The sequence below is a fragment of the Patiria miniata genome, unplaced genomic scaffold (assembly GCF_015706575.1).
Source record: "Patiria miniata isolate m_02_andy unplaced genomic scaffold, ASM1570657v1 HiC_scaffold_3, whole genome shotgun sequence".
Classification (NCBI taxonomy): domain Eukaryota; kingdom Metazoa; phylum Echinodermata; class Asteroidea; order Valvatida; family Asterinidae; genus Patiria; species Patiria miniata.
The window spans coordinates 5,134,002-5,147,151 of NW_024037069.1; the positions used below are offsets into that span (position 1 = coordinate 5,134,002).

The following is a 13,150-nucleotide window of genomic DNA, read 5'->3' on the forward strand; positions in this document are numbered from 1 at the left end:
TGGATCACATAATTGGTACGTGATATTTCAGCGAAATGAAACCATGTCGTATCCTGAAAATGACATCAGAATATTCCCATAAGTCTCTGGGGTAGCCAAGGAGAATGCAGGGCAAGACTATGAACTCTTTAACCTATAAACTCTTGACATTATAAAGCATGCTTTTTTAACATTGGATGCAGTTAAAAAACTGTTATAAGTGCCAGTTATCATGGTAATTAGGGTGTTCTGATGTTCTGAATGATTCTTGTAATAAAAGAATGCTTATATGGTGGGCTTTAACATCCTAGATCTTGAACGTGCTACATGCTGAACTTCTTTAAAGAAAATAGGAGTTGCCATTTGGGTTGCCTTCTTTTTTTTTTTTACTTAAACCCTGTAGTTTACCAGGCGATTCCAATGCTAGGGAAACACATCTTAATTCTACAAATATAGCTTGTCTTACTTCTAGTTACAAGTCAGTTGCATGTGTTTTACATGTTCAGTCTATTTAACAACTTGACCTCAGATGACCTTAGACCTTGATGTGTGACCTTTGACATCATGAGCATTTGAAGGTTGCTATGTTGCATCTATGACCCAAGTTCGGTTCCAATTGGACTCCAACTTTTCAAATGAGACCAATTTGACATTTTCAGCCTATTTTACAACTTGACCTCAGATGACCTTTGACCTTGATGTGTGACCTTTGACATCATATGAAGGTTGCTAAGTTGCATCTATGACCCAAGTTTGGATCCAATTGGACTCCAACTTTTGAAATGAGACCAATTTGACATTTTCAGCCTATTTTACAACTTGACCTCAGATGACCTTTGACCTTAGTATGTGACCTTTGACATCATTATCATATGAAGGTTACCATGTTGCGTCTATGATCCAAGTTGGGTTCCAATTGGACTTGAACTTTGTAAATGAGACCAATTTTACGAAAGTTTAGCCAAAATACCACATACATATTATGTACATACATACATGTACATACATTCGTACAAACATAGTCTCTTTTTTTAACAAAGTACAGGCGAGACAAAAATTAGTGAAAGGCATTCTCGTTGGAGTATTTAAGAAAGACAAATTTTTCATAATGCCTTGGGTCGTATGTCAAAGGTCAGATTAGCAAAGGTCACCTTGGGATGAGATTTCGCCTGATATGATTGGCACTTACCATTTCTAATATAACGCTACACAGGTTCTCCATCGTCTCACATTGGGTCTCAATATCTGAATCCCTGTATTGTAAAGACAATTCAAAAATTACTGAGAACATGAATTACCAGAATTTATCTCTAGAAATACTGATTAAAAATGCTATTTTTTTCAGGAGAACGAAATTTGTTGGATATACGGCTATACATCCCATCCGAAGGACGAAGCAATGATGGTAAAGTGCCTTGCTCAAGAGCACAAGCACCATATTCCCATGGTAAGGATTCGAACCCATGCGCCACAGCACACGAGTCGAACACCGTATTATCATTGGACCACAGCACCAAATTTTAAACTCAAGAATTGAAACACCGTAAGACAAATATTATTTTGAGCAATTGTTTAGAATGCATTGATACTGTTAATAATATCACCAAATATATGGATGTTAAAGGGAAAATATAACATTTGAAAACATCAAAAAATAAAACTACCAAATCATTTTGAAATACCTTGCTGGACTGTTAGTGAATGACAGTGTAAAGCATCCTGTAAAATCATGGCACCTGGTATACTGTCATTTTCAAGAAAAGTGGTATTTTTGTATCAATTTCCAACCGACCAGCGTTGGAAAAAAACTTGCCTTTTTTCAAATACTGGCCCCAATTGATCATCGCACTTGTTTGCAATCGATTACACACCTATGAACGGGTACAAACCAGCTAGACTGGTTCCCTGACCTTACAATTCCCCAATGTATGTAAACTGCTCTGTTTCTTCTTATATGGAGTCAGGGAACCAGACTACAGGAAAATGATTGTTTTTCTTGGTTTTTATAGCATTTTCGAACCCAAAACCCCCAAAAAGTCAGTGTAACTATATTTGCTATATATTTCCAACCCCCCAATTCCATCCATTTCTGAAAATTACAGCAAAAGCAAATGATGTATATTCCCTTTAAATGCACTTTGTCCCAACCCATATGGAATGACCCATATGCCTTGATATATCAGCCTCGACTCCATGGGCGCGTGCGCGTTCCTTCACTAACCCCTGGCCGTGATGAACACATAAACGACGCCGACTCGCTATTCAGAGCGTACTGCGTGCGCATTTTGAAGACTGCACACCCCTAATGCGCTCGCGAGCTTTGCAAGTCACGTCCCGTACCAATTTTTTCTTTTCAAAACTGCGCGATGCCTGTATGATATTGATAATGGCAGCCTCGTTTTTCACCCCCAAAAATCCTGTATCTTCGGTTGTAAAGGGACGAAAGGGGTACGTACATTCAATAAATCCTTGCTAAATAATGCGACGTCGAAACCTTATGTTTGAAAGGATTGATTCTTCAAAAACACAACTTTCAACATTTTAAAGATGGCGTGCGCGCCATCTTCATCGACTGCAATCCTAATTTATATTAGACAAATCCAGGGGTTAAGATCGCGCAAGGCATGATGGGAAACAACATGGAGCAGCAAGATCGTACCCATGGAAACATGGTTGTTGATATTAGGCCAAAAAAAAAATATTCGGTCTCTGGTCAGACCAAAGTTCCGGAATTGACGTGGCGACGCGGCTTCTTTTTTTTTTCTTCAAGCTTGGATTGTACAGACAAGGTGGGGTACTATTTTGCTTTTTTGGTGTCCTCATGTACATTGGTGTCCTCCATAGTTTGCCTTGGTGCTTTCGATCATTTGCCTTGGTGCAATTTCCCATTCCTTGGTGCTCTTTGGTAAAACAAATTGAGGAGGTGCGGCAATAGAGGGCGCTGTTGGAGCTACTGCGGAGCATTTTGAAGAAAAAAAAAAAGATCAACGCGCATGATTAAAATCGACGCTCGCGCTGACCAGAGACTGACTTATTTTTTTTTTTGGCCTTATGTTCGTTTGAATATGAGTATGAACTCTGACCCATTCCTTGGTGCTCTTTGGTAAAACAAATTGAGGAGGTGCGGCAATAGAGGGCGCTGTTGGAGCTACCGCGGAATATTTTGGAGAAAAAAAAAGATCGACGCGCATGATTAAAATCGACGCTCGCGCTGACCAGAGACTGACTTATTTTTTTTTTAGCCTTATGTTCGTTTGAATACGAGTATGAACTCTGACCCATTCCTTGGTGCTCTTTGGTAAAACAAATTGAGGAGGTGCGGCAATAGAGGGCGCTGTTGAACCTACCGCGGAACATTTTGGGGAAAATAAAAGATCGACGCGCATGATTAAAATCGACGCTCGCGCTGACCAGAGACCAACTTATTATTTTTTTGGCCTTATGTTCGTTTGAATATGAGGATGAACTCTGAACTCTGACCTCTGGCTTTGTAAGATGGAGCACATTTCTTTGATTTCACCGTCTAGTTGATCCAGGTACATGTCTAGGTCTATCTCCTCCTCTTGCTTGATGGGTCTGAAGACGGCAGAGTCTTGATTTCGTTGCCTCAAGGCTACAAGGAGAGAACATGGCTATCGTGAATAAGTACCCCCTCAACGGTAAGAAAGAGAGAGTTGGGGAGACAGCAGCCTCGACTCCAGGGGCGCGTGCTCGTTCCTTACAGTAACCCCTGGCTGTGATGATGACGTAAATGACGCTGAATGGCTATTCACAGCGTACTGCGCGGGCATTTCGAAGATTGCACGCCGGGCGCGCTCATAATGCGCTTGCGCGTGCTTAGCTTTGCACGTAACGTCATGTACGATAAAAAAAAAATGATTCAAAAGTCGCGATGCCTGTACGATATGGATTATGTCAGCCGCGTTTTTCGTTAAAAAAACCCTGTATCTGTGGTTGTAAAGGCACGAAAGGGGTACGTACATTTAATACAAATAATGCGCTCGCGCGTGCTTAGCTTTGCACGTAACGTCATGTACGATAAAAAAAAAATGATTCAAAAGTCGCGATGCCTGTACGATATGGATTATGTCAGCCGCGTTTTTCGCTAAAAAAAACCCTGTATCTGTGGTTGTAAAGGCACGAAAGGGGTACGTTCATTTAATACAAATCTTTGCTAATTAACACAACGTCCAAACGTTGTGTTTGAAAGGATTGATTCTTCAAAATCACAACGTTTAACATTTTAAAGATGGCGTCGGCACGTAAAACAGATAAACTGCAGCCCTAATTATAATATACCGTATTTTGGTATATTTAAATTACACAATTCCAGGGGTTACGATCGCGCAAGGCATGATGGGAAACAACATGGCGCTGCAAGATCGTACCCACGGGGCACGAGGTTGGGGAGACAGGGACGTTTGAATGCATCGCCAACGACGTCTGATGGTTTCGAAGATGCTATGGTTTTGTGTGCCTTCAGAAAACAAGTAGTCGGGCATACTTTGCGGTAAATCAGGTCAATTTGGGGAGTCAGGTTGGCGTTGGGGAGTCAGGTTGGCGTAGCGGTACTTTCCTCGCCTTCCCCCACTGTGACCCGGGTTCGAATCCCGCCTGGGCCAATATGTGGATTGGGTTTTCAGTCCCTGCCTGATTCCGTGGGTTTTCCCCAGAATATTCCTCTGGGCTTTTCCTCCCACCTATAAAGCTGTAATTTCTTCTCATTGTCTTCTCTCTACAGGTTTCTTCAGGCTTGCGAGCTACAGTGCCTAGGGCGCTTTTGAGGAATCCTTGGTTTCATTACCAGAAATGATTAATAATAATAATAATAATAAAATGTGTGCGAATTAGCAGGTTCGTTTTTAATGGTGTTAACAAGGATTTTCTATTGTTCCTCTTCCCTTTTCCTCTGTTTTTACTCTAACTTTTTGCAACAGCTCTCATTGGTTTTGTACACGTTTTCTAATCGAGGTCGTCCTCGATTTGAATCCTGTCCTCGATTCATCGATGATGTTGCATGTGTGTGTCCTCAATTTACACCATAAACACCATATGCGCACACAGTGTGTTCCGTCTACTGTAACAGTGGTAAAAGCGCCCTCTGTTGTCTGCGCATGGAGCTATAGTCATTTCAGACTGTCGGTCTGAAGATTTGAATGAAGTACGTGAAGAGTTGGACAACCGAAACACGTGCTACAACGCCAAAAGATCAATTATTGCAGTCATCGGAACGACATCACAGACTAATCAATGGAAAATTGTGGCCCTCCTGCGCTCGACCAATTTTTGAAAACTGGGATTTTGGATTCATTGAAAAGAACATTGAATAAGCTTTCTAATGATGTGCAGAATATGGGAATCGGACAAAATCTGATGGAGTCATAGGTATTTTTGTTTCCTAATTCTCAGGCCTCGGAAAATTAAAAAAATTCGAGAAACTTGTTACAGTTTCCCAATTGAATTCCTTAGGGAATTTACAAGTTAACTTCATTAACCCTTTCTCTCTGAGGGTAGTTTACTGCATGTCAGTTGGTTATGCCAATGCCCTCCAGCTGCAGTTAATTGGAGGATAAACTATCTTGACTGTGAAGGCTCCAATTGGCAGGAGTTGGAGGCCCTGGAGGGTGCCTGATACTGACCAGCTGGGGGCACTCACTTTGTTATCAGAGGACTCTCATTGTTCTCTGTGGCATGTATTGGAGTGCCTGTCCAGTTACCCTTGAAATGACATGGCAGATATTGGAGGGCCATGCAAAAAACATAGGAGATTTTCTTGAGGCACATATTGGCATGCGTTGGAGGGTCTAGTAGGGTAAGGGTTAAAAGTGAGATATATTCATTATTCTAACTTCTAAAGCCTACATCTACATGAAAATTTCAATAATTTTTCCTGTACAATATATATTATGGGCTGTATCTCAAAAAAATGGCTGTGCGACCTCCGACTTTTTTTGTGCTGAAGGTACTACAAGTACAGTGGAACGTCTCTATAACAAACATCGCGGGATCCATAGAAATTGTTCGTAATAGCGATCATTCGGTATAGCGATTTTAAGCTGCCGGTGCTCCGGTACTCACTTTTCAATAAATAGCGCTCTTCAGAACTTCACCCTGCACGCCCTAATAGTTATTGAAAGACGACTGCGAACTTGTGCCGACTATTGAATCATGTAATTACACAGTGTTTGAGCTTACTACAATGTACATCTACCTACAGCAATGGGTGGCTTTTCCCTTCTATGCCTTGGGGAAATAATAGCCACTTGTCGCTCTTCTGTTGACATTTTTCAACAACAATGTTTGGAATGTTTTGTACACTAAAATCGGGAGCCAAGGATGTTGCTCAGTATAGCCGAATGTTCAGTATAGCGGTGTTCGGTACAGCGACGTTCCACTGTAATACATGTTTGCCTAAAAAACAAAATGTATGCGAGGTATATTCCCAATATGAACATAGATTTATTTGGGATGCTTGTACTTACATCTATCTTCCTCCTCTTCGTCGCTGAACGTTGCATCTTCCGACGGTAATCTCTGAATCGGACCGTGATCGTTGTTGGCCGACTCTGGTTCCGTCTTTCCATCTAATGAAAAAAAAATAATTAACACAAAATCCAAGTCCATAAATTTAAAAACAAAACAACCTTGCTTAAATAAGTAATAACGGTGTGTATTTATATAGCGCACGTATCCACCAGTATTGGTGCTCAAGGCGCTACATCATTATTACCCTGATCATTGGGCCAATGAAACATTCCAAAGACAATCTCAGCTCCCTGGGGAGTATACAGCTCAATGCTGCCATTTCGGCGCAAAGCAGCTAAAATCAATCACAAAAACCATCTCTGCCCTCACAGGTACCCTTTTACTCCTGGGTGGGGAGAAGCAAATTGTGACAAAGTGTCTTGCCCAAGGGTACACGCACCATAACCCCAGGCTAAACTCAAACCCACAACCTGCAGAAATACCCAAAGATCTTGAGTTCAACGTTCCAGACAACAACCAATGGCACTCCATGACATCTAGTGTATACATGAACATAGAAAACACAAAAACACTAGCTCTAGACCACCCCCCCCCCAAAAAAAAACCACGATATGATCTTAATCTTGGACCGGAGACTTTATCCACTTACCTTCGGGTGGTAGTGCTAACATGGGCGTGGCAGGGGCGGTGGGTGTGGTGGGCGTCGTCGTACAGAACTCAGCAAACATGTCTCTCGTCATCGCTCTCAGCTCCCGGTCTAGTTTAGGGTTGTCAAAAAGTTGAGCAAGGGACCTAAAAATCATGGGGAAAAAATGACATTAGTGGCGTCACATTTTTGTGGAAATTGTCAAAAAGGGCAAAATGCTGGAGAATACAAACCATGGGCAGAGTAGACATTTGTAATTTGTGCATTTACTTTGATTGAACCAACAAAACTGCCCAAATCTAAAGACAGATCATTTATAACGAACCTGATGAAGTTTTAGCTCTGTGAATGCTGTATATTCCGAGAAAACAGAACAAACATAAACACAATATTCTGGATCTCGATTCCAATCCAAAAGTGGCCGAGTCATATTTTGAACTGCGCCCTCTTGTGACACAATCCCAAAATCAGCATTCGGGACATGACTTGTGATGGATTTGTGATGGATTTGTGATGACTTGTGATGACTTGTGATGACTTGTGATAGACTTGTAATGGACTTGTAATGACTCGAGATTGACAGGTGATGGACTTGTGATGGACTTGTGATGGACTTGTGATGACTTGTGATGGACTTGTAATGGGCTTGTAATGGACTTGCGATGGACTTGTGATGGACTTGTGATGACTTGTGATGGACTTGTAATGGACTTGCGATGGACTTGTGATGGACTTGTGATGGACTTGTGATGGACTTGTGATGACTTGTAATGGACTTGTGATGGACTTGTGATGAACTTGTGATGGACTTGCGATGGACTTGTGATGGACTTGTGATGGACTTGTGATGACTTGTGATTGACTTGTGATGGACTTGTGATGGACTTGTGATGGACTTTCGATGGACTTGTGATGGACTTGTGATGGACTTGTGATGGACTTGTGATGGACTTGTGATGGACTTGTGATGGACTTGTGATTGACTTGTTATTGGCTTGTGATGGACTTGTGATGGACTTGTGAAGACTTGTGATGAACTTGTGATGTACTTGTGATGGACTTGTGATGGACTTGTGATGACTTGTGATGGACTTGTAACGGACTTGTAATGACTCGAGATTGACAGGTGATGGACTTGTGATGGACTTGTTATGGACTTGTGATGGAATTGTTATGGACTTGTGATGGACTTGTGATGGACTTGTGATGGACTTGTGATGAACTTACGGTAAGACTCTCTTCTCCAGGAGGAATCTGAGGGCGGACATGACGCCTTGCTTGATCTGCTGCTCCAACGGTGGATGAAGATTGGGAATTATCTGCAAAACAGAAACAACCATCGTCCAGATATTAACCCTAACCATCCCAAATCCTCCAAAATCCTCTTTGCAAAATGGAGGATTTTGCAGGATTGAGGCTACATGGCAAAAAAGTGTGGCTGATTTCGAGGGATGCACTGTGTCAAGGTCTTGGGCCGGACCTTGTGTTGTTTATGCTCAGCCGTGCATAAATATAGGCCTGTGTTATACTTAAAATCCTCCACACTGCTCCAGGATGTCACTGGCTCTGGGTTGTTTAACGTGCATTACACAACACACGGGACCTACGGCTTTACGTCCCATCCGAAGGACGAAGCAATAATGGTAAAGCGCCTTGCTCAAGAGCACAAGCACCATGTTCCCACAGTCAGGATTCGTACCCATGTACCACGGCACACGAGTCGAACACCCCAACCATTGGACCACAGCACCCCAATGTAAAAATGCCTAGGGAGTTAATTAACGTTTTTCATTGTCCATTGTGATTGACTTACTCTGCAGAGGAAGTCCAGTAGAGTTGCCGTGATGGCAGGATGCGATCGCATAGAATGATGCATGACAAGAATAGCTGGCTCTGAAAAGAAGAGACAAGAATGAGAACCACCATTAACAGAAGGGATTCACACCACATCGTGGCACTATTCATTTGCTAGAATTCCTATCGTCACCGTTTTGACAAAGTGACGATATCACATTTTGCAATACATATGCCAACTTTGACATGAGCTAGAAACCAAACAAAAATTATTATACCCCAAATTTTTGGATATTTCGTAGAAAAACATAGGTATACTTTTCATCAAAGTTCGTCTTAAGGTCACATGATCCAAAAGTTCAAATTCAAGTTCAAAGTAAAGGTCAAAAGGTCATCATACTTCAAATTACTCTGACATGAAAAAAAATGGTAAATTTGGATTCCTTATGATGTTACCTTTCCAAAGCAACCAAGATCAACAAATTGAGCCGACAAGTTATGGAGATATGGTCATTTGAAAATTGGCGGCCACGCCCATCTTGACCAAACTTGCCAAACAATTGCGGGCGGAAGCGCGAAAAACCGTTTGTCCTATGGCACTAAAATTTAAAATTTTCACCTTTTTCAGCCTAAATATGAGCAAATTTGAAGGGGGTGGGGTTTAACCCATTGGGTGATTCGACACGGAATGACCCCATACAGAATTTAGGACTGTATTAGTGTCTCAAAAACTTCGTCTAGGCGACACAAAAATGAGTTTTTAGTGTTTCTGAAAACTGAAAACTCACCGATATCCATGATGTTGCCTCTCGTTGGATTGAAGAGTAGCCAATCATAAAACAGAGCTAGCTTGGCACATGATGCTGCAGCGTTGGACTAGAAAAAAAAAATACGGCAAGACTCTCAATCTGGTCCAAAATAACTTGGGAGAATGGGCTCCGTGCACAAGTACCCCCTCAACGGTAAGAAAGGGAGAGTTGGGGGAGACCACTGGGAGAGACATTCCAACGCATTGCTGAACGCATTTGACGCTCACATGAAGACGTTAGATGATCATGTACATTTAGGATAACATTTGTCGTGTGCACTTCGCGCTGTATATGCACAAACCAGTACGCACAAACGTTGTGTTTCCCCCTCCCTCCCCCTCTCCCCCCCCCCCCCCCCCCGACTCTCAAAAGTGGTCAGGAAGCTCCCTCATTGTTCCTTCACGGAGTGCATAAAGTGGTCAGGAAGCGCCCTCTATTGTTCCTTCACGGAGTGCATAAAGTGGTCAGGAAGCGCCCTCTATTGTTCCTTCACAGAGTGCATAAAGTGGTCAGGAAGCGCCCCCTATTGTTCCTTCACGGAGTGCATAAAGTGGTCAGGAAGCGTCCTCTATTGTTCGTTCACGGCATTCATAACACTTAATGGAAATTTTAACACTAGCATTTTAAAATGTATTCATAAAGACCTGAGATAGTTTACCCATTCCTTTTGGTCAAGTGCCCGTCACGTGTGTGGTTTTAAACCGCCGGTAAAACACCGCTGCATTCTGCACCACATCATACAGTACGCACCACGCACACGCCAATCTCCATATAAGGAGATTTTTAGTACTACGCGCACGAGGCACATATCATAGACATGGCCAGAGTGGTGTTTCACAAAACATGAAGTAAAATTGTTGAACAAAATCGTTGGAAATTTGAGGATTTATGACTTGTTTTGACTTTGTGACTGAAAGGTATTTATGAATGGGAATAAATATTATATATAAGCCGAAGGCTCCTAGCTTGTTTTAAACGTACTTGTTTAAAACCCGCCAAGCACACATTTATTCCCTTGTACAATAAAGTGTGTCACAAGGAAATCTAGTACCAAGCCTTCATTAGTACACATTCTCCACACAAGTCAAGTTACCAGACACACACGAATGTATTATGAAAACCTCAAGATGCTTACTGAGCATGTGGTGAGCAGCCAGCCAATCACAGCCCAGCGTTGGATGATTTCCGAGCACAGCACCTCATTGGACGGGTGGACCGTGCAGCAGATGTAGCGAATCAGATCGCAGCGTAACGACTGGCTCTCCGGCGTCGAGAGAAACTGAACGCAAAAAAAATGAAGAGAAAAAATTGAAAGAAAAATAACTGAAATTTGGTAATTACTATGTAAAATGGATCACTGCATTTCAGAAATTTTCTGGAAACCTTGCTAGAAACCTTCAAACATACTTTAGCAGAAATCGAACCGCAACCAATCATTTACACGTGCAGACATCCATGCATCGTTTCTATAATTTATAAACCTGCATGTTTTTCTTCCAGGACGTTCTTCCAGGACGAATTGTAATTCTCATTTGTTAAAAGTTACAAGTTTTTTTTTTTGTTTTTTTGTTTTTTTTTAATTCCATATAAGGTTTTGCCCTTCACTGAGTATACAGTGTTTATACGTCGGTGAAAGTCAAAACCAAATATTGAATTTACATCACCCTGACACAAATTCCATCTTATAAATATTTAATGCGGTACCCGATGCTACATCAGATTCGAACCAGCCAACCAATCCTGGCAAGCTTGGTGGTCGAGTGGTAAGACGTCTGCACTAGAAAGCAGGAGGTCGTGGGTTCGAGTCCCACCCGAGTGATTTTTTCCAACTTTCACTCGGGAGGTAACACACTGAGTATACAGTGTTTATACGTCTGTGAAAGTCAAAACCTAATATTGATTTACATCACCCCGACACAAATTCCGTCTTACGGATAACTTCTTTTTTAAAACTTATTAAACAACTTACTTGCTTCTGGAACCAATCTTGATATCTCTTCTGTTGACCAAACCGAACCTTTAAAACAAAAATGGCGGAAAACGAGTGCGAGTGCACAATAAGCTCTGGCCGTTTTGCATGAAAGTCTTACATAAAATCTATCCAAAAAAATCCCTGCCAGAGCTGAAAAAAAGCGATGCCCAAAAATGCGATGTCGATGGCACAAATGGAACACCATACTTTAGATTTTTATACATTTAAAGCTATTTGTGATAAATACCACGTGACTATAACTTACTGCACATCTTTTGCTTCCATTTGCAAACTTGTCATAAAAATCTTTCCCAATTGTTATCAAAAATTTGGTAAAGAACGTACTTTATTTTGTTTGCTTTTTTTTTGAAAATTACAATTTGCTAGTTATATTCAGTGGAAAACTTAGGGGGCTGATTTTGGTCAATTTTCCGTGCACTGACCGACCGACCATTCAAAATAGCAGAACATTAAACTAATAGTGAAACAGAATGGTCGATGTTTGAAATCGCCCTCTAAAAGCGAAAAAGATCGGAATTAACATAAACCAAATGTGCTGCTCAATCACTTAATTGATTGAACTGAAGTGGAATCGCATGCTCTGGTAGCGAAAATGAAACAGGAGTTCAGAGCGATTCTCAAATTCAGATGAAAATGTATGACCGATTTTCACAAGTGAATGAACATTTTAGGAAATTTACCACAAAAACCTGAGCTGATTTGGGGAAGAGATTTTACAGGCTACGTACCTTGGACGTGAGGAATATAATCTTCTTCTCCATCTCTGGCGTGAGTCGGCAGGCCAGGTATTTGGGGGACGTTCTCTGGCTCATAAGCTGAGCCACTCCTGAAAATATGAGACCAAAATAATACCAGAAAATGAATTAAACTGCTGCAAACTGCTTTCTGACTGGCTAGACCTGAAATATACAAACCAACAAAATTAGCTGGCATGACGTTTCGGTCTTAAGCGAGACCTTTCTTTGCCTTTAGAGAAAGGTCTTGCTTAACAACTTGACAGCAGGATTATTTTTGGTAAAAAAAACCATGATTTTCAATCCGTGAGGGTTGGGTGAAAAAAACGTGTTGAATCGACACAGAATGACCCTTAAAGGGACACTGCGTCCTGGAATACACCAAGTTGGGCTACAAAACGCATTCTGAACGAAATTATGTTAATCAGGAAGAACATTTAAAAGTAGGACATAAATATCCACACAACTATCCTTTAAAAACTAGGTGCTTTTGTAGTATTCTTGTGTTATTCGTGCGAGAACGACTTTCAGGGGCCATTTTTGCGACCCCAAAAAGTCGGACTGTTCGTGCTAGTTGTGATTCCAGCCGTAAGGGTTCGCCTTTTGCGGACGTGTAAGAAATCACATTTTGTGCATTGGCGATTGGTCACCGCTGTTCGTGAGTACGCTGCTGTGTACGTGTGTAATACTAGACACACACAACGTGTAT

The 13,150-nt window shown here is 41.6% G+C and overlaps 1 protein-coding gene across 2 annotated transcripts in view; it reads right to left on the minus strand.

Moving 5' to 3' along the window:
• The window catches only part of LOC119737865 (integrator complex subunit 3-like), a 46,891-nt gene that overhangs the window by 22,799 nt on the left and 10,942 nt on the right, over positions 1-13,150 (minus strand). For both annotated transcript variants that reach the window (XM_038212495.1, XM_038212494.1), the window contains exons 9-18: positions 12,436-12,533; positions 11,684-11,731; positions 10,850-10,993; positions 9,694-9,781; positions 8,925-9,004; positions 8,339-8,430; positions 7,115-7,257; positions 6,462-6,563; positions 3,460-3,592; positions 1,169-1,232 (exon numbers count right to left, since the gene is read on the minus strand). In XM_038212495.1, coding sequence (XP_038068423.1) covers positions 1,169-1,232; positions 3,460-3,592; positions 6,462-6,563; positions 7,115-7,257; positions 8,339-8,430; positions 8,925-9,004; positions 9,694-9,781; positions 10,850-10,993; positions 11,684-11,731; positions 12,436-12,533 — 992 coding nt within the window. The remainder of the gene's footprint in view (positions 1-1,168; positions 1,233-3,459; positions 3,593-6,461; positions 6,564-7,114; positions 7,258-8,338; positions 8,431-8,924; positions 9,005-9,693; positions 9,782-10,849; positions 10,994-11,683; positions 11,732-12,435; positions 12,534-13,150) is intronic.